Here is a 21233-nt window from a genome sequence, read left to right as displayed (position 1 = left end):
ATGATTGTCCCTTGTGAAGATCTTGCCACTTGAAACATACAACAGATCTAATCTCTCTTTAAGAATTCTTGTAATTATACATTAATCGAATTTTACTGAATGTAAGTAATATAGTTAATGTAAAGTAAAAAAAAAAAATATGTATTAATTAGAAATGTAATTACCTTAGAGTTTTGTTTGAACTCATAAATACAGAAGTAATCTGCTCAATTCCTTTGTCTCCGGGGTCATTCAGACTGAAATCCAGCTTTTTCAGGTGTGATTCATGGTTTGTTTTCAGAGCTGAAGTCAGAGCAGAATATCCTTCCTCTGTTACACTGCAGGATGAAAGACTAAAGAGAGACACAAGTAAACAGTGTAATTAATTCTAGCAGTACAGTTTAATATTCCTTCCTCAGAAAACACCATCATTTCCTTCACTGTTAAAGTGCTATCAGAAAATGAATGATAATCACAGAAGATATTACCTCAGCGTTTCCAGTTTACAAAGAGGATCCTTCAGGGCTTCACAGAGCTTTTTCACTCCAGAGTTCTGCAGGTTGTTGTTACTCAGGTCCAGTTCTCTCAGACTGGATGAGATGAGAACTGTGGCTAAAGCTGAACAGCTTTCTTCTGTTAGATCATCATTGTTGATCCTAAAAGCAAAAGATTATTTTGCAACTTGGAAAAAACAGCCTAAAGTACATGAAAATCTTTTAATGTTCTAATTCAGAGTTGGTAGGATGAAAAATACTTTAATATAAAACACGAAAATCAATAAAGTTAGAGTCTGAGCATATGATTCTCTGACCTAATATGCTTTGTTTCTTTGGCTTTTTAAATTAAAGTAATACGGTTTATTTTACTGGTGTCAATTGTTTAAAAAATCACAACATTCTTTTATTTCAACATACTTTTGTTTCTTCTTTAGACTTAAGTAGCTTGTAGAATTCAAATGTAAATAAAATAATGCATGTAAGATTGGCAAAACAGAATTATATTTATATAAATGATAATTTCTTAAGAGAGAAAGAAATAATTATGTTAGTGTGGTTTGCCTAAAAAATAGACTAGAACCTTGTTTTACTTCATTATAATATTGCAGGGTAGTCTGAATGTTTTTATCCTAGAATATTTTAATGTGCTGTGTGTGTGTGTAAGAGAAAAGAAGAGAGAGAAAGAGTGAGAGGGATAGTGAGAATTAAAATACATATTAAATTTATATTTCAGCATGAATAATCAGTTCTGTCCTCTGATTGTGACACCATGTTTACATTGCTAAATAAAACTGCTAATACCTCAGCAGTCTATGAAGAAGAGTTAATTATTGGAAACTAGCACTAAATATGGTACAGTGGTTAATTTGCCTAATAAATAACATCTTTCAATTTCTGGATTAATTGTGAGCGTTAACATTTTAAAGTTAACAGTGCTAATCAGATAACCAGCTGCATTAAGAATAATGGTCAACATAAAATCACTTCAGGCAGAGCTCAATAAATAACTTGTAAAATGTGGGTAAAATGTAGAAATATATCTTTGTATGAATCAGTTATTTTCTTAGCTAAGGGTTTTAATTCTATATTGATTAATAATTATACTAATCAGTTGATAATAATTATTAAAATGATTAAAATTACCACAGTTTAATGATATTCTGGCTTCTGCCTAAACTCTATATTGAAAGTTCTTTTGCTTTGGACGACCACAATGTGAGGTGTGTAGAATACAGTATGATTAAAGGCATAGTGCAGCAACACAAAAATTCCACTAAAATGTAAAATGATTGTATTTGTAATTAAAATGTATATAATGGCTTGTATAATTACAGTTAGGCTAAATATTTGGACAGTGACACAATCTTCATAATTTGGTCTCTGAATGCCACCACACTGGATTTGAAATTAAATGAATGAGATGCAGTTAAAGTGTAGACTTTCAGATTTAATTAATCATTTTTCTATGAAGCCTTCTCATTTCAGGGGCTCTGAAGTAATTGGACAAATAAACTTTACCATAAAATAAAATGTTTATTTTTAATACGTTGTTGGGCATCCTTTGCAGGTGATAAATGCCTGAATGTGAAACCCATGGACATCACTTAACGTTTGGTTTTCTCCTTTATGACGCTTTAATGCAGCTATCATAAGTTGTTACTGGTTTGTGGGTCTTTCTGTCTGAAATGCAGTTTGATCAGGATCAGATCTAGGGATCGACTCGGTCACTGCAGAATATTCCACGTCTGAGCCTTAAAAACCTCCTGGTTTGCTTTCAGAGTATGTTTTGCATCATTGTCCATCTGTACTGTTCAGCCCTGTCCAACCAACCTTTGGTTGAATCTGAGCTGAAAGTAAATCAAAATCAAATCAAAATTCTTTTGCTTCTGTCTTCAGTCACATCATTAAAATACAATGGTGACCAAGTGAAATTGGAAGCCATGCACGCCTATACCACCATTATGTTTTACAGAGGATGTGGTGTGCTCTTTGTCGAGCCGTTCCAAATCTTCTCTATACTTTCTCCTTCCTATCATTCCAGTATGGGCTGATATTTCAACTGTCCAAAGAACACTGTTCCAGAACTGAGCTGGCTTCTTTAGAGGTTTTTGGTAAAGTCTAATCTAGTCATTCTGTTAATGATTTTCACCTTGTGGTGAACCCCCTGTATTCACTCTCATAAAGTCTTCTCTTAATAGTAGACTGAGATACTGAAAAACCTTCCTGAAGAGTGTTCTTCACATGGGTGGATGTTGTAAAGGGCTTTTTCTTTACCATAAAAGGGATTCTTTGATCCTCCCCCATTGTGGTCTTCTGTGGATGTCCAGGGCTTTTTAAAAAAATGACTTTTGGTGTAGTAAAACATAATAAAGAGTAGCAATTGTTTTTAATAAGCTTCTTGTGCAAAATGACTCATTTTAAATGTCAGAGCTCTCCAGATTTTACCAATGAAATATAGAGCTACTGCTGAATGGTTTCTGCTATCTCTGTGATGGATTTCTTCTTTTTCAGCCTAATGATGATCTGTTTTATTACATTAAGAGCCCCTTTAATCACATGTCATGGGTTCAAAGCAACAGCTTCCAAATGCAAATGCCACACCTGGAATCAACTGCAGACCATTTGACTGGCTTAACTGATGAAGAATTAATAAGGAAATAGGTCATGTAGCCTATAAAATAGCTTTTGAGATAATTCATCCAATTACTTTTAAGACTCTGAAATTTAGAGGGTTTGTGGAAAAATGGTTGTAATTCCTAAACGTTTCATAGGATATTTTTGTGCAACCCCTTCGAGGACTGTTTCTATTACTAAGAGAATACTGACTGGAGTTTTCTCAGTTTGCAGTGTGTATCCTGCAGTAAATCACACAGTAGTTTCACTCTGGAATCTCCTGAAAGTCCTGCTGGATTCCTGCTCAGGTTCAGCTCTGTCTGCAGTAAGAGATTCATTCCTAGAGCTGAAGAAAGAGAAGCACAGGCTTTTTCTGCAGCAGGAGTCTTCAACAGTCTGCAAAGAGAGGAAATGTTTTAAGAGTTTAAGTGTGATATTACTAACACAAAGTTTAATACATGTGGTTAAAAGCACAAGAAAAATAAACAGTAAGACTGTAAACAAAGTTGCACGCAGCGGTTTCCAGGTTTCAAGCCTGCATTAACCATAAATGACTGAATACATCAATATGGAACTATTCCTGAGAAAGAAATGCAATGTTTAAAACTTTTTGATATTCTATCATTCACTGATAGAGAACAGGAGGAAGTAGCTGCTCATTAAGGCACATTCTGATGCAGAATTTGAAGTTGAGAGATGTTAGTGTACATCCTTTCTAATTAATGCATTCTAATGAACTCTTGTTCTAAAAAACAATCGGGATATTACAGTGTCTCCACTTTGCTATAAATGTGCTACTGAGCCTGGCACTTATATCCATTGCTTCTGGTCATGTAATAGGTTGCAAAAGTATTGGTCTGGTTTTATTATGAATTGTGTGCAATTTTTGTTGCCAGGAACAACATCCTACACTTTTGGAACAGGGATTCTGTTCCATCTTTTAAATCATGGCATAATTTTATTAAGGAGTTCATCCCCAATGAATATATTTCATGTCTGCTTGATTCTTTTTTTTTTTTACAATGACAGTGTTTCCAAATCGACCTTGCTAATTTCTGTCATGTTAGTTAAAGTAATATCTCTTGTGCATTTATTTAATCAGACTTGTCTCTTTCTAATCCTTGTTACTACTCAGTCACATCATATCCTGAAATTTTGTTTTGTGGTTTAGTTAAATAAAAAGCTGACACTATGGCCATCCATGTTAAAGTGTTTTACTCGCTAAGAAGAACATAATGAGTGATATCAAGGTCAGAAAACATTACTGCAGACAGTTCCACATATTGTACAATAAGTTGATTATGTATTTATTGTGACAGGCAGGCCTATATCCTATACCTAAATAAAAGTAAATGTAATAAATATTGATTTGAAACAAATTTGACATACAGACTCATACACATTAATGGACCTTAATAAGTCGATAAGAACAGTGAGGCCATTTTTCTGCTGAAACATATTTTTGACATTAAAAGATCAATATAAGACAAAATATCAACATTATTTCTTGGTATTTACATCTGGATCTGTTACACAGTTCAGCCGATAGCACCCTCTGTCTGAACCTGCCCATTTTTATTGTGAGCACATGCCACACGCACGGTGCACGTAGCTAAGATAGGTGTGGATTGATGACAGCTTACTGTTAACTAGGTTCTTTTCAGTCAGTAGAGCACTTGTGTTTTCCACTGCCAACATAGCAACCAGTGGCGGATGCTGGTCTTTCAAGGAGGGGAAGCTCAATTTCGGCCTACATTTTAACATATGTAGTTTTATTTATACAAAAAGTTAGTTTTTTGTTTTTTTTGTAAACAAAAGGCATTCTTTTCAAGTTTTCACTACACAACAAAAAGGTACCCATTCTTTACATTGAACAATTACATAAAAAAGACGCTATGACATGAATAAACATAAAATGATCAGTAAAAAAAAAACATTACGCAAAATCTTTAAAGTTGGTAAAGGAACAAATGCAGGTAAATTTAGTTCCTTTTTGGACAGTTTTAATTTCCTTGAATAATCCCTTTATTAATTTAAATTATTTTAATGATAACACAATACACAAAAAGAGTGACAGAAGTCAGAAAGAGTGATAGAAGTCAGAAAGAGTAACAGAAGTCAGTCTCCAAACACAAGCAGCTACAGAAAAGCACCAGAAATAGAAGCCCGATTTGTCGCTAGTCATTTTTAATAAAGAAAATGCCGCTATAAGGATTTGGAAAGTCTCAGGTTCAACTCAGAACAGAATGAAAATACTCCCATCACGTTTTTTTCACTAAAAGATCGCTGATTCGCTCATTTCGCTGTCAATCAAAAAGGGACTCCGCCTCAGACAGATCATCCAATCACCATGCAGAAGCTGAGCGTCCGGGCCGGCCGAGGCCAGCCCACTGCTCCATAGACCCCTAGAGACGCTGAGCGTCCGATGGGCGGGACAAAGCCCAGCGTTTATCCAATGACTCGTCTCGTTTCGCCGTGCGCTTTGCTCCGCTATTGAAGTCTGTGGACGCTCAACGTCCGCACTGTTTAAAGCAGCGCTGGAGGAAGTGAGAGGAAAGCCGCGGCGTTACCAGTGATAAGAAGCTGATTCTGAACTAAGTTCAGCGCGGTGTAGCGCATATTTAATCAGTGATATGTACACACAATAGTATATATTTAATCACGTTTTTTTTTTACCTTTTAGGGGAAGCTGACCTTCCCTTGCAGTCTTAGAGCAATCGCCACTGATAGCAACATGCCAGAAATTTACCTGAATACACCTCACTTCACACCAGATCACCAAGCCCATCAGTGTAGATATATTCCTAAACTAAATTTTAATGGCAGGGGTGCAAGGAGTTAAAAAAATACAGTTGTTGACTGTGTGTAAGTTAGCAAAGAGCATCATGATATGCAGCGTGTACGATAGGAAAAGAGGTTAGAAGTAGTTAGTTTGTTAGAGGTGTCAGGAGAGTAGGTGGTCTTTGAAGACGTCAGTCTTTAGGAGTTTCTTAAAGATAATGAGGGATGCTCCTGATCTAGTGCAGGAAGTTTGTTCCACCATTGGGGAACTCTGTATGAGAACAGTCTAGATTACTTTGTGTGGATTTTGTTTGGCAAAGTGAGGCGACGTTCACTGGAGGAGCGCAGCAGCTAGGAGGTAATGTAAGTCTTCAGTAGTGAGTGCAGGTAGGAAGGAGCCTGCTCTGTCATGTCATTTCTGCTCTCTTAAATAAGCTACTGGTGTACCTTCACAGCTTGAATGCGCAGGTCAGTATTCTCTGCTTAGACGCACAAAGGGCTGTTAAGATGTGAATGCGCCAAAGTCAGAGTGCACTTGACTCTTAAAGGGAAAGACAACTGACACACTGTCTGGTTTATTCCGTGTTACACCCAAAACACACCCATGATTAATTAAGAGAATTAGCTTTTGCTTACAAGAAAAACGGTTGTATCAGATCCAGAAGTAAATGCCTGCAAATGTTGATTTTTCGTCTCATATTTATCATTTAGTCAAACTTAAATATCTACTGTCTACCGCAGAATAATGGAATTGGCCTCACTGTTCCAATACTTTTGGAGTGCACTGTATTTATAATAAAAGTGAGGCTGAATATAGTTTGATATATATGACTTTTTTTTAGAAAGTGTTTGAGTGTTTATTTAACCTATAAGGTCACTTTCTCCACACATACAGTTAATACAAAGTGAGGCGACGTTCACTGGAGGAGCGCAGCAGCTAGGAGGTAATGTAAGTCTTCAGTAGTGAGTGCAGGAAGGAGCCTGCTCTGTCATGTCATTGCTGTTCTCTTAAATAAGCTACTGGTGTACCTTCACAACTTGAATGCGCAGGTCAGTATTCTCTGCTTAGACGCACAAAGGGCTGTTAAGATGTGTGTGTGTGGAGCAAAGATTTAATCTTGTGTGTATACATATGATTATGTGCTTGCATACGTGTGTGTGTGAGTGAATGAGAAAGAGATCTCGACTAAGAGAGTTTGAACACTTAGGCATTCAGATGGTGTGTGTGTGTGTGTGTGTGTGTGTGTGTGTGTTTGCGAGCGTGCACTGCTGTGTGTACAGTATTACAAACAGACTATTTTTTATAACAGTATTTGATGCCTTTCAATGTGCATGTGGGGAGGCAATCATGCATGAATGAATGTGTATAACATGCAAATACATGGCAGTTGTGTGAAATGAAGCCAACTGATACAAAGTTGATGAACTCTAAATGAAAAAGTAGTTTGTTCACTACAATCTCAAAGATATCACAGCTCTTATATGGAAGAATAAATGTATTTCTCTCACCTCAGTGTCTTCAGTTTATAGTTTGGATCCTTTTGGAAATAATGAAGAGATTCCAACACTTCTGTGTTTCCAGGGTCATTTCCTCTGAGATCCAGCTCTGTCAGATGTGATGAGGTGTTTGATTTTAAAGCTGAAGCCAGAGCAGCATAGCCTTCTTCTGATACACTGCAGTCTGAGAGACTGAGGAAAAGATAGATTTTGGTATTAAACCATTTCATTAATTATATAAAAAATTAATATATTTGTTTAGCTTTAGTAAAGCACTAACTTCAGCAACTCAAGTTTACTGTTTGAGTTTTTTAGCAGATGAGATATCTCTTCCACTCCAGAGTCCCCTATGTTATTCCTACTCAAATCCAGCTCTATCAGGTGTGAAGGATTACAACACAGAGCTGCTGATAGAGCAGCACAGCCTCGCTCTGTAATATTGCAGTTATTTAACCTATAAGAAAAAAAATAATTATAACATTGTAACATTATAACAGCTTGATCCTTCAGTCACACTACAGCATACATTAACATAAAAACAAAAATGTTTAATCTTACTTCAGTATCTTAATTCTGCAGTGTAAATCCTTCAGTAGATCAGAGAGCTGCTGCACTGTTGAGTCTCCTGTTATTTTCTCACTCAGATTCAGCTCTGTCAGCAGTAAAGGGCTTTTTCCTAGATATTTAGTCAGAGAAGCACAGACACTCTCTGCAGCATAGCTGTTCAGCAGTCTGGAAATAAAGAATATTATTACATGCTTGTTGCATTTTTATATTGCCCCTGTAAACATTCTTTTATTTATTTATAACAAGTTATCAGAAACACAGATATGACATTTCATATGATTCTATAAAATGATCTTACCTAATTGTCTTCAATTTACTGTCTGGATCATTTTGTAAATCAGTGAGCAGCTTCACTCCAGTGTCTCCAGGGTCATTCTCTCTGAGATCCAGCTCTATCAGGTGTGATGATTTTAGAGCTGAAGCCAGAACAGCATATCCTTCCCCTGAGATGCAGCAACTAACGAGACTGAAAATACATCAATAAAATAAAAAGTTAGAATAAACAAAGCAAACACGTGCAGTAAGACAATGTATTTAAGGAGTATATTATTCGTGAATGAGGAGAAAAAAACTCTCTCTATATCTGTTTTTCCTGTAAGTTTTTTTAGATGGGGAATATTCAGTCACATGATAATTTTGCATAGTGGTGTGTTGCAGGATTGTTAATGCATATTTTGTGATATAATGTTGCCCTCATAACTGACTTGACATTATTATATAATTATCTATTACCAAATTTATCAGATCAATTTGGGATGGTTGATTTTGCTAATTTCTTTCCTACAGATTTGAAATTTAAAAGATGGTTGTGGTAAATACATGTATCCATATCCATTTAATAAAACTACTCATCACAAATCTGTCTGTCCCAAATATAAAACAATGAATTTAATTATTTATGCTCTAGATATTTATTTGCAAATGTATGCATTAGAAGTAATGTTCTGTATATGTACAGTGGTGTAAAAAGTGTATTTTGCATGTTTGTCAATCTTAAATGTTTCAGGTCATCAAACTAATGTACACTGCCTTCGTCCCTGATGGCACGGGCTTATTCCAAGATGACAATGCCAGGATTCATCAACCCGAGTCCAGACCTTAACCCCATTGAGAATCTTTGGGATGTGCTGGAGAAGGCTTTGTGCAGCTGTCAGACTATACCATCAACAATGCAAGATCTTGGTGAAAAACACTGGATTGAAATGAATCTCGTGACATTGCAGAAACTTATTGAAACAATGCCACAGTGAATACGTGCTGCAATGGTTTTTGGTGGCAACTTTTTTTTAGGTCAGGCAGTGTATTAATCAAAGACAACACAAGTAAAAACAAAAATGCAGTTTTTAAATGAAGCTTATTATTATTAAGGGAGAAAAAAATGGCCCTTTGTCATAAAGTTTTGCCCCCTAAACCTAAAAACTGGGCTGCTTTTGGGCCACCCCAAGCAGTAACAACTGCAAGCATTTGCAGCAAATTTTAATGAGTCTTTCAAAGCAGTATTCTTGTAATTCTGCCACATTGTAGAGTTTTGAACCTCCTTTTTAAGGTCATGCCCAGCATCTCAATAGGATTCAGGTCAGGACTTTGACTAGGCCTCTCCAAACTCTTCACTTTTATTTTTTTGTTTTTTTTAGCCATACAGAGGTGGGCTTGCTGGTGTGTTTTGGATCATTGTCCTGCTGCCAGAATTAATTTTCTTTTTGCTCAGTAGTAGTTTTTGTCTTGGCAGTATTAGTCTCATCTTGGCCATGCAGGCCATTTTTGCCCAATCTTTTTCTTATGGTGGAGTCATGAACACTGAGGCAAGTGAGGCCTGCAATTCTTTGGATGTTGTTTTGGGGTCTTTTATGACCTCTTGGATGAGTAGTCGCTGCGCTCTTGAGGTCATTTTGAGCGTCCGGCCACTCCTGGGAGGGTTCACCACTGTTCCATGTCTTTTGCCATTTGTGGTCAATGGCTCTTATTGTGGTTCACTGGAGTCCCAACACTTTAGAAATGGCTTTATAACCTTTTGCAGACTGATAGATCTCAATCACTTATTTTCTCATTTGTTCCAGATTTTTTTGGATATTAGCATGATATCTAGCTTTTAAGTATCTTTTGGTCTACTTCGCTTTGTTAGGCACATAAATTTGAGCTGCTCCATGTAAAGTATTTTTATTATTTGTGTATGTGCCAGCATGTACACCAGCCTTTCTGACTAATAGTAGTAATGAAGTTACTTTAGCACATGGAGCCTGTCTTATTTTAACTGTACTTCTTCTAAATGTATTTGTCCATGTCTGTATTTCCTTAAATTTGATTTTGGATATCTAATTTTTCTTCCTGACGTCCCTATTTAGAGGCTTTTGCTTCAAATTACAGCTCTGATGTAAAAATGTATTGTAAATGTATTTTTGTTATTTTTTTTTAATAGGAGTGTGCGATATATTTTGTCCACAATAATATCTTAATTTCTGTGTTAACGATGTGCAAGCTGACGTTATCAAGTATGCTAATCACAGAGGAAAAAACATCAGTCAGAGCGCATTGACTTCATGCATCTAGCTTCAGTATAGATTGCTGCGTGTGCGCATTTGATGTTCCATATCCATATCAAGTTTTTTTTTCCAATATCAAACCTATTTTTCAATATTCATACTATAATAATATTTAGTTCTCAAAGTTTACTTCACATGAGGCTTTAAAATATACATATTTAGACCTATTTTACTCACCTCAGTTTCTCCAGGCTACAGTGAGGATTCTTCAGTAGATCACAGAGCTTTTGCAGTCCTAATCTGTCTAGTTTATTCTTGTTCAGATCCAGGCCTTTCAGGTGTGAGGGATTTTTGTCCAGAGCAGAAATCAATTCAGCACAGTCTCTCTCTGTAATACTGCCTGTTGTGTAGATTCTGCAGAGGAATCACAGACATTGATTTTGAAGTCATGTGAAATGAGTTACCTAATGTTATGACAAAAATAAGCAAAACTTTATATGTTGTGTATGTGGGTCAATTCAGTATTATGGTCACATCAGGCAAGGCATGTTCAGACTGCAGGCAAATTGCATTTGTTTCCCAAATCAGATCAGTTAATTGACCACGCTGTTATGTGACCGTCCACACTGGTATTTGCAAGTGATTAGTTTGGATTTGCATAAGGAAATAAACCCAGGGGCAGATGCTACAGCTGGTCTTGTACATTTTGTCTCTCTCTCTATTATGGTGGTAATTTCTGTAATATTCTCTGATTATTATTGACTTAGCTTTAAAACATATTTTAAATCTCACACAACATCTTCTTCTCTGAACTATGGTCAAGCATATTCTAGCACGTATTTATTGTTAAAGATAATTGTTTCACAATGCTGAACAATAAGTTGCAAATCCAATTTAAGCAGCCAGAGCATCCAGACTGTGAGCTAGTTTGATGAACAAAGTTCAACTCCACCTTTCTCCTGCAATTTTATCCAACATCCAATTAATCTGAACGTGCCGTCTTTGGAGTGTGGGAGGAAACCGCAGCACTCGAGGTAACCCACGCAGACACGTGGAGAATGTGCAAACTCCACACAGAAAGAGCCAGGTCACCCCAGCCGGGAATCGAACCCAGACTGTCTTGCTGTATGGCAGAAGTGCTATCCATTGCGCCACCGTGCCCCATGGTCAGAAATAAGTCTCCAAATTTACTTTTTAGAAAGCACACAGACATTTATTAAAAAATCATAAAGTTAATTTTAAGATGTGACACTCTTAATTTAAATCAGGAGCCGGTTTGCATTGCATCTGTGTCACTGCTGTATTTTTAGTGTCCACACTATTAAAGGTTTAATATTTTTTTTTATAGTTTTAGTAATTCTAAAACATGGAGAAAAGGCAGTAATATATGACTGCTAAATAATGATATATTGAAGTGTGTAATACTTTTTTTGCAATACTGTACCAATTTTGTGGTTAATTTTGTGCTATGTTAAAACCTGACCACTAAATAGCAGTGTTGTACTCTGATGTTAAAGCCCACTATTCTGATTGAATAATAAGTAGAATTTTATTATTTAATGTGGTTTTGAACATACAGGACCTAATGTTTCATGAGCTTTTGAGTCAGCAGGGGTGAACAGGAATGGAATCCATCAGCATTTAGTACACACCATAGTGTAGAATGAAACCTCAGTACTTGCCACCACTAAATCTTCCTGGAGGTCTTTTGCAGTCCCCTGCAGGTTTCTGACCATTTCTCTCCTTAAGAATCTGGTGGCAGCCGGGTAAAGCTTCCTCTTTAACCACATCTAGTTAGTGTAGCTCTTCAAGTTCTTATTGAACACTAAACTTGTAAACTACACTTTTATCTGTATCTCCAGGAACATTCAGTGTTTTTACTTTCTCGTTTGACTCTTTTGTCAACCTTAGCATGTCCAGGTATTTGACGTGGTTTATTTTGATCACACATAATGCAAACCAAGTCTTTGGTTTACAACCTGTTTTGTAAATTTGTACTCAAATGAGGGATTATATTCAGGGGAGACTATAATAAATAATCATTAAATAAGTCATTAAAGTTTGATTCATTGTTTGTGTATGACTATAGGAAGCACTGGAAGTCTGTAAGACCTACAATATGATTAAATAAGTCTCTGATTTGTCATGTTAGCATGCATGGACAGTTTAGTTTAAACAAGGCCAATAAGCAAGGTAAAAATAATCTGTAGGCAATAACCCAGGCTCTATTTATAACTATTTTAATTATTTCACTCCTTACGTGAGTTTCTGCAGTCTGCAGTGAGGATCCTCCAGTAGAGCAGACAGCTGATTAACTGAGATCTGTCCTTGTTTAATTTGGCTCAGATCAAGCTGTCTCTGCACTAAAGGGTTTTTATTCTGAATATGTAAAAGACGAGTGCAGGCTTTCACTGCAGCATCACTTTTCAGCAGTCTGTAGAGAGAACAACAGTACAGATACATTAATTATACAATGATGAATAAAACACAGCTTACAAATTCTGCTGCTGAGTATTTGTGCCAATATTGTTTAATTACATCAAAAGACAGCTAAACCAAATCTACAATAGATATCTGCAGTGGGCTGGAATGCTGTTTGTTTTGCTTTGACATATTACTGTATTTTAAAAGGCAGTTTCAGTAGTTTAAGTTAATGTCAGTGAGAAGAGAACACAATGTTGATTTTATTGGATTTTTTTATTTCTGCTCAAGTACTCAAGATATGATTGTCCCTTGTGAAGATCTTGCCACTTGAAACATACAACAAGATAAATCTCTCTTTAAGAATTCTTGTAATTCTACATTATTCGAAAGTAACTTTACTAAATGTAAGTAATATAGTTAATGTAGATAATGTAGTATAGTAAATATTTTAAAAATGATTTATTAATTATAAATGTAATTACCTCAGAGTTTTGTTTGAACTTATACAGAATACAGAAGTAATCAGCTCAACTCCTTTGTCTCCGGGGTCATTCCCACTGAAATCCAGCTTTTTCAGGTGTGAATCACGGTTTGTTGTCAGAGCTGAAGCCAGAGCAGCATATCCTTCCCCTGTTACACTGCAGGATGAAAGACTAAAGAGAGACACAAGTAAACAGTTTAATTAATTCTAACAGTACAGTTTAATATTCCTTCCTCAGAAAACACCATCATTTTCCTTCACTGTTAAAGTGCTATCAGACTATGAATGATAATCACAGAAGATATTACCTCAGTGTTTCCAGTTTACAAAGAGGATTCTTCAGGGCTTCGCAGAGCTTTTTCACTCCTGAATCCTGCAGGTTATTGTTACTCAGGTCCAGATCTCTTAGACTGGATGAGGTGAGAACTGTGGCTAAAGCTGAACAGCTTTCTTCTGTTAGATCATCATTGTTGATCCTAAAAGCAAAAGATTATTTTACAACTTGAAAAAACAGCTTAAAGTACATGAATATGATTCTCATATGGTTCTCTGACCTAATATGCTTTGTTTGTTTGGCCTTTGGCTTTTTAAATTAAAGTAATACGGTTTATTTTACTTTTGTCAATCAATAAAAAAATTTCATTTTTTTATTTTAACATACTTTTGTTTCTTCTTTGGACTTACGTGGTTTGTAAAATTCAAATGTAAATAAAATAATGCATGTAAGATTGGCAAAACAGAATTATATTAATATAAATTATAATTTATTAAGAGAGAAAGAAATAATTATGTTAGTGTGGTTTGCCTAAAAATAGATTAGAACCTTGTTTTACTTAGTATATCATCTCAGGGTAGTCTGAATGTTTTTATCCTAGAATATTTTAATGTGCTGTGTGTGTGTGTGTATGTGTGTGTAAGAGAAAAGAAGAGAGAGAAAGAGTGAGAGGGATAGTGAGAATTACAACACATTTTTTAATTAATATTTCAGCATGAATAATCAGTTCTGTCCTTTGATTGTGACACCATGTTTACATTGCTAAATAAAACTGCTAATACCTCAGCAGTCTATGAAGAAGAGTTAATTATTGGAAATAGCACTAAATATGGTATAGTTGTTAATTTGGGTAATAAATAACGTCTTTAAATTTCCAGATTAATCGTGAGCGTTAACGTTTTTAAGTTAACAGTGCTAATCAGATAACCAGCTGCACTAAGAATAACGATCATCATAAAATCACTTCAGGGCAGAGATCAATAAATAACTTGTAAAATGTGGGTAAAAATGTAGAAATATACCTTTAATTCTATATTGATTAATAATTATACTAATCTGCTGAGAATAATTATTAATATTATTAAAATTACCACATTTTAATGATGTTCTGGGCCTAAACTCTATTTTGAAAATTCTTTTGCTTTGGACGACCACAATGTGAGGTGTGTAGAATGCAATATGATTAATTACATAGTGCAGCAGCAAAAAACGTCCACTAAAATGTGGTAAGTATTTGTAATTAAAATGTCTATAATGGCTTGTATAATTACAGTTAGGTTAAATATTTGGACAGTGACACAATCTTCATAATTTGGTCTCTGAATGCCACCACACTGGATTTGAAATGAAATGAATGAGATGCAGTTAAAGTGTAGACTTTCAGATTTAATTAACCATTTTTCTACGAAGAAAGAACACTGTTCCAGAACTGAGCTGGCTACTTTAGAGGTTTTTGGTAAAGTCTAATCTAGTCATTCTGTTAATGATTTTCACCTTGTGGTGAACCCTCTGTATTCACTCTCATAAAATCTTCTCTTAATAGTAGACTGAGATACTGAAAACCCTTCCTGAAGAGTGTTCTTCACTTGGGTGGATGTTGTAAAGGGCTTTTTCTTCAGCATAAAAGGGATTCTTTGGTCCTCCCTCACTGTGGTGTTCTGTGGATGTCCAGTGCTTTTTTAAAGGAGAACTCCAGTGTAAAATTGACTCTTGGTGCAAAAAAGTGTAGTAAAAGAGTAGCAATTAGCGTAACCTAATCTCCGGATGCCGCCATCTTCAGGTAAAGTCATGATCAGTACAGTGATTTTGGCACCCTGAGATTAGGTTACACTATGGTTTGTAAACAGTGTTTCTTAATAAGCTTCTTGTGCATTTTTAAAGTTCTAAATGCCTTATTTTAAATGTCAGGGCTCTCCAGATTCTACCAATTAAATATGGAGCTACTTTGAGTCAGGATAACAGTGTAAAAAGCGATTTATCTGCAGGGGCAAAATATGCCCGATATCATCCATTCTAAAGCATGTTTGGACAAACTGCAAAAAATTACTGGATCTCAGAAAGCTGTGGGAGAGTGGAGGTGTGCTATAGGTTAGTACTCTTTATCATGTTTTACTACACCAAAATCAATTTCACATCGGACTTCTCCTTTAAGTTCCTGAGTTAACCACTGCGCTCTTTTTACCAGATTTCTTCTTTTTTTTAGCCTTATGATGATCTGTTTTACTTACATTAAGAGCCTCTTTAATCACATGTCATGGGTTCACAAGAACAGCTTCCAAATGCAAATCCACACCTGGAATCAACTGCAGACCATTTTACTTGCTTAACTGATGATGGATTATTGAGGAAATATCTCATGTAGCCTATAAAATAGCTTATTTATATAGATAATTTGTCCAATTACTTTTGAGATCTTAAAATTAAGAGGCTTTGTAGAAAAATGGTTGTAATTCCTAAATGTTTCACAGGATATTTTTCTGTAACCCCTTTTTATTAAACTTTAACGCCTACACCTCATTTACATAATATTTGTTTAATTTTAAATCCAGTGTGGTGGCATGCAGAGGCCAAATCATGAACATTGTGCCACTGTCCAAATACTTATGGGCCTAAGTGTATTGCAGCTTCCTCTAGTTAGCTTAGAGGACTGTTTCTATTACTATGAGAATACTGACTGGAGTTTCTTCAGTTTGCAGTGTGTATCCTGCAGTAAATCACACAGTAGTTTCACTCTGGAATCTCCTGAAAGTCCTGCTGGGTTCCTGGTCAGGTTCAGCTCTGTCTGCAGTAAGAGATTCATTCCTAGAGCTGAAGAAAGAGAAGCACAGGCTGTTTCTGCAGCAGGAGTCTTCAACAGTCTGCAAAGAGAGGAAAATGTTTTAAGAGTTTAAGTGTGATATTACAAAGTTTAATACTTTTTTTACATGTGGTAAAAAGCAAAATAAAAATAAACAGTAAGACTATAAATACATATACATACCAGCCTACATTAGCCATAAATGACTGAATACATCAATATGGGACTATTCCTGAGAAAGACATGCAATGTTTAAAACCTTCTGATATTCTATCAGTCACTGGGAAGAGAACGGGATATTACAGTGTTTCCACTTTGCTGTAAATGTGCTACTGAGCCTGGCACTTATATCCATTGCTTCTGGTCATGTAATAGGTTGCAAAAGTATTGCTCTGGTTTTATTATGAATTGTGTGCAATTTTTGCTGCCAGGAACAACATCCTACACTTTTGGATCAGGGATGCTGTTCCATCTTTTAAATCATGGCATCATTTTATTATGGAGTTCATCCCCAATGAATATATTTCATGTCTGCTCGATTCTTCTGTGGACAGTTTTTACAATGACAGTGTTTCCAAATCGGCCTTGCTAATTTCTGTCATGTTAGTTAAAGTAAATCTCTTGTGCATTTATTTAATCAGACTCTCTTTCTAATCCTTGTTACTACTCAGTCACATCATATCCTGAAATTTTGTTTTGGGATTTAGTTTTGTCCTGTGTTAAAAAAACTAAGTTAAATAAAAAGCTGACACTATGGCCATCCATGTTAAAGTGTTTTACTCGCTAAGAAGAACATAATGAGTGATATCAAGGTCAGAAAACATTACTGCAGACAATTCCACATATTGTACAATAAGTTGATTATGTATTTATTGTGACAGGCAGGCCTATATTCTATACCTAAATAATATGGTGACCCAATGACATCGTCTTTTGAGTCATCGGGCCCTATTGTACATAATTGTCTATTTTTACGCCTTGCGCCCACACCATTAAAATAGTGCCAGAGTTTAGGAATATAGGTACACCAGCAGGTAATTTACAGGAAAAGCAATTCTATTTTATTATTTATTCTGTTAATTGTTGATGTAAAAGCAGCGGGTCTGTGTGTGTGTGTGTGTATGCAGTGGAGGTGTATGTGCGCTGAGCACATGCCACACGCACGGCGCACGTAGCTAAGATAGGTGTGGATGGATGACAGCTTACTGTTAACTAGGTTCTTTTCAGGCAGTGGAGCACTTGTGTTTTCCGCCGCCAAAATAGCAACATGCCAGAAATTTACCTGAATACCTTTCATTTCCAGATCACCACGCCCATCAATGCAGATATATTCCTAAACTCTGACACTATTTTAATGGCAGGGGTGCAAGGCGAAAAAAAATACAGTGGTTGACTGTGTGTAAGGTAGCAAAGTGCATCATGATGTGCCTTGTGCAGCGTGTACGATAGGAAATGAGGTTAGAAGTAGTTCTTTTGTTAGAGGTGTTAGGAGAGTAGGTGCTTTTTGAAAAGCTAGTGAGGGATGCTCCTGCTCTGGTAGTGCAGGTAGTTTGTTAAACCATGAGGGAACTATGTAGGAGAATAGTCTGGATTACTTTGTGTAAAAGTCACTGGAGGAGCGCAGTGGCTGGGAGGTAATGTAAGTCTTCAGTAGTGAGTGCAGGTAGGAAGGAGCCTGCTCTGTCATATCATTACTGTTCTCCTAAATAAGATACTCGTGTACCTTCACAGCTTGAATGCACAAGTCAGTATTCTCTGCTTAGACGCGCAAAGTGCTGTTAAGATGTGAATGCGCCAAGGTCAGCTACTTGACTCTTAAAGGGAATGACAACTGGCACAGTGATCGGTTTATTTCATGTTACACCCAAAACACACCCATGATTAATTAAGAGAATTAGCTTTTGCTTACAAGAAAAATGTTTGGGTTCAAACAAAAGGTGCTATCATCTGAACTGTGTATCAGATCCAGAAGTAAATGCCTGCAAATGTTGATCCTTCGTCTCATATTTATCTTTTAATCAAACCTAAATCTCTACCATCTACAGCAGAAATAATGGAATTGGCCTCACTGTTCCAATACTTTGTGTTCATAATAAAAGTGTGGTGGAATATAATTTGATACATATATATATATATATATATATATATATATATATATATATATATATATATATATGTATCAAATTATATTCCACCACACTTTTTATATATATATATATATATATATATATATATATATATATATATATATATATATATATATATATATAATGTCATTAATATGGCCAGTTTTTATGTTTCTCATATTTTACGTGTTAATTTGATTTCTAAATTAACTAGAGACAAAAACCACATTTAATGACATTAGGAGCTAAATAGGAAAATATTTTTGTGTCACTTTCTCCACACATACAAAGATTTCATGCGCTCCTCTGTGTGTATACATATGATTATGTGCTTGTATACATGTGCAGGGGTGATAGTGAAAAAAAATCCTGAGCCTGAACCTTTTTTTTCCTGTTCCAACAGGGTGAGGGGGGGCACAACATACTGCATATGTGAAGTAACGTAGGCATAAATGTTGACACATTATTCAAAGATTTAATAGTCTGTGTATGACCTTATTGTCAAGTGACACATTTTAGATAATGTCTATAGTCTATAGTGTTGCCTTATGTCTATAGTGTTATTCACGAAAACACAGATCATTTCCATCCTGGTATGGAATGGAATTAAAACCCGACTTTTTTTTTATTAAGTAGGGAGATCCAAAAGATTAAAACACCAACAATGCGAAATATGATCCACAAAAAATATGTCTGAATGACCTTCCTCTAATCTAATATAATTTAACATGGTTTAATAATATAAAATACTTTCTTAATAAAGGAACATTTTAATATTTAGCATATAGCCTGTCCAAAAACACAAAAAAACGGCTATACCCTGCACACTCATTAAACCAAAATAGGCCAATAATTAATAATTAATTTATTTATAATTAATTTAAAATTATTATAATTGATAAATATATAATTAACAATGTTTAAGAATATAAAATACTTTCTGAACAAACAATTTTTTTTGTTTTAAGCCTAATTTTATAGCCTTTATTTTAAGCGTATAGCACTCTGCGTTTAACACTCTCTACGAAGCCGACACACGTGTTGTTTCTATCAACAACTAACTTGAAATAGCTCCATACCTCTGACTGTCCTTCGCATTGGACCAAATTTAGCTCACCTTATGTAGTGTTTCTTCTCACTTCAGAAGGCTCCATTTTGTTGGCTATTTAGCTACACAGAGCTCTGCAAGACAAGTGCGTAATGCGGAGTGGAGGAGCGCATGTCTGAGTTTGGGTCGGGAATCGGGTCAGGCTCGGGCTGATAATCTAAACTCTACTGCTGTGGAAGCTTGAATGATGCGCTGAAAATCATTTATTTTTATTTTTGCAAATCCTGAAGACATCGCGAATAGAAAGCCTACTGCCTGCTGACCGGCGTCGGAAAGCGGAGACGCTTCTGTTTACCAGCCGTAACTATAAAATAAAATATACTTAAAATGTGCACAGTAACTATTACTTACTAGCTATATATTTTCTGACATTTATAAGGATTTATATTTATGCTTACTACAAGGACTTACTCCTATATTAACATAGGAGATGTTTTGCCGTTTGAGAATTAGACAGATACACCTGATGCTTATTCTCACTCATTCTCTCTCACATCGTGAAAGTGCAGTTTTGGAAATTAAAAATGAATAGAAAAAAGCTCTTTGACTGAAGATAAATCTATTTTATTTCACTTCGCTATTATTTAACTGAAATTCACTTTTATATTTGAAACAATCGGCTGCTAGTTTGGGCAGTTAATCAGACATCCTTCCCCTCTCACACTGCACGACAAACGACGCATGATGAAGCTAAAATTCAGCCGATTATGAAATTCAGCAAAGCAATAGCAAGGAGCATCACACGCGATGACATTGACATTGCGTCCTGATTCGTTTCATTTTTTTTTTCATTTGGGACATTATTCATATAACTTGTCTGCTTGCTGACATATGTTTAGATACTCATAAACAAGATTTAATAACTTATTACCAGAGGTGGAAAGTAACGAATTACATTTACTCATGTTACTGTAATTGAGTAGATTTTATGAGTAATTTGTAATTTTTAAAATAGTTTTTCAAATATGTAATTTTACTTTTACTCAAGTACATTTTGACACAAGTAATTGTAAAAAGTACTCCCCATTACTGAGTAAAAAATAAAATGCTGGGAAAAAAAACAACTGTCTGAATAAAAAAAATTACATTGGCGCAGATGCGCTGGTGAACAGACGCTCGCGCGGAATAACGAGGCAACAACGTCCTCATAATAAATTACATATAACCTAAAGCTTATTAATGATGTATTGTTATAATAATACAGTGTTTAGATTTTGCGGGCCGTCTCTACCTGCAGCCTTGCCTGTATTGCGCTTCGGCTTCTGGACCCCCGCCGCACAATGCCGCGTCCTGAGAGCGCCCATTGGTCCGCGGAGGTCTTCAGCTGCTTTACTTTTTACAATCAGTTCCAGTCATGAATAAAGGAAATAAACCATTTACTGATGCAGGAGGACTGTCTCTGTGTTATCAAATATACTGTAAAGCATTATATGCGTGTCAACCTAGGGTTTTGTTTATTGACCCACATGTTTACCAGACGCGTGTGCACGCAAAAGAGAGTCGGATTCTGCCTGCGATTCAAATTCGACACACCTGTTATATATATTATGATTTAAATACATTTAATTAAATTATATCTCGCGCTTTTCATCCAAGCCGTCCACTCAAC

At 35.7% G+C, this 21233-nt stretch overlaps 1 protein-coding gene across 1 annotated transcript in view; it reads right to left on the bottom strand.

The window, feature by feature from the left end:
- The window catches only part of LOC107197275 (ribonuclease inhibitor-like), a 28689-nt gene that overhangs the window by 5843 nt on the left and 1613 nt on the right, over positions 1 to 21233 (bottom strand). Inside the window, exons 2-6 of the mRNA XM_049466669.1 lie at positions 7648 to 7821; positions 7380 to 7559; positions 3303 to 3485; positions 468 to 635; positions 165 to 332 (exon numbers count right to left, since the gene is read on the bottom strand). Coding sequence (XP_049322626.1) covers positions 165 to 332; positions 468 to 635; positions 3303 to 3427 — 461 coding nt within the window. The 5' untranslated portion in view covers positions 3428 to 3485; positions 7380 to 7559; positions 7648 to 7821. The remainder of the gene's footprint in view (positions 1 to 164; positions 333 to 467; positions 636 to 3302; positions 3486 to 7379; positions 7560 to 7647; positions 7822 to 21233) is intronic.

The sequence above is a fragment of the Astyanax mexicanus genome, chromosome 17 (genome assembly GCF_023375975.1).
Source record: "Astyanax mexicanus isolate ESR-SI-001 chromosome 17, AstMex3_surface, whole genome shotgun sequence".
Classification (NCBI taxonomy): Eukaryota; Metazoa; Chordata; class Actinopteri; order Characiformes; family Acestrorhamphidae; genus Astyanax; species Astyanax mexicanus.
Note: the sequence above shows the minus strand (reverse complement) of the source record. Positions and strands in the feature narration are given on the sequence as shown.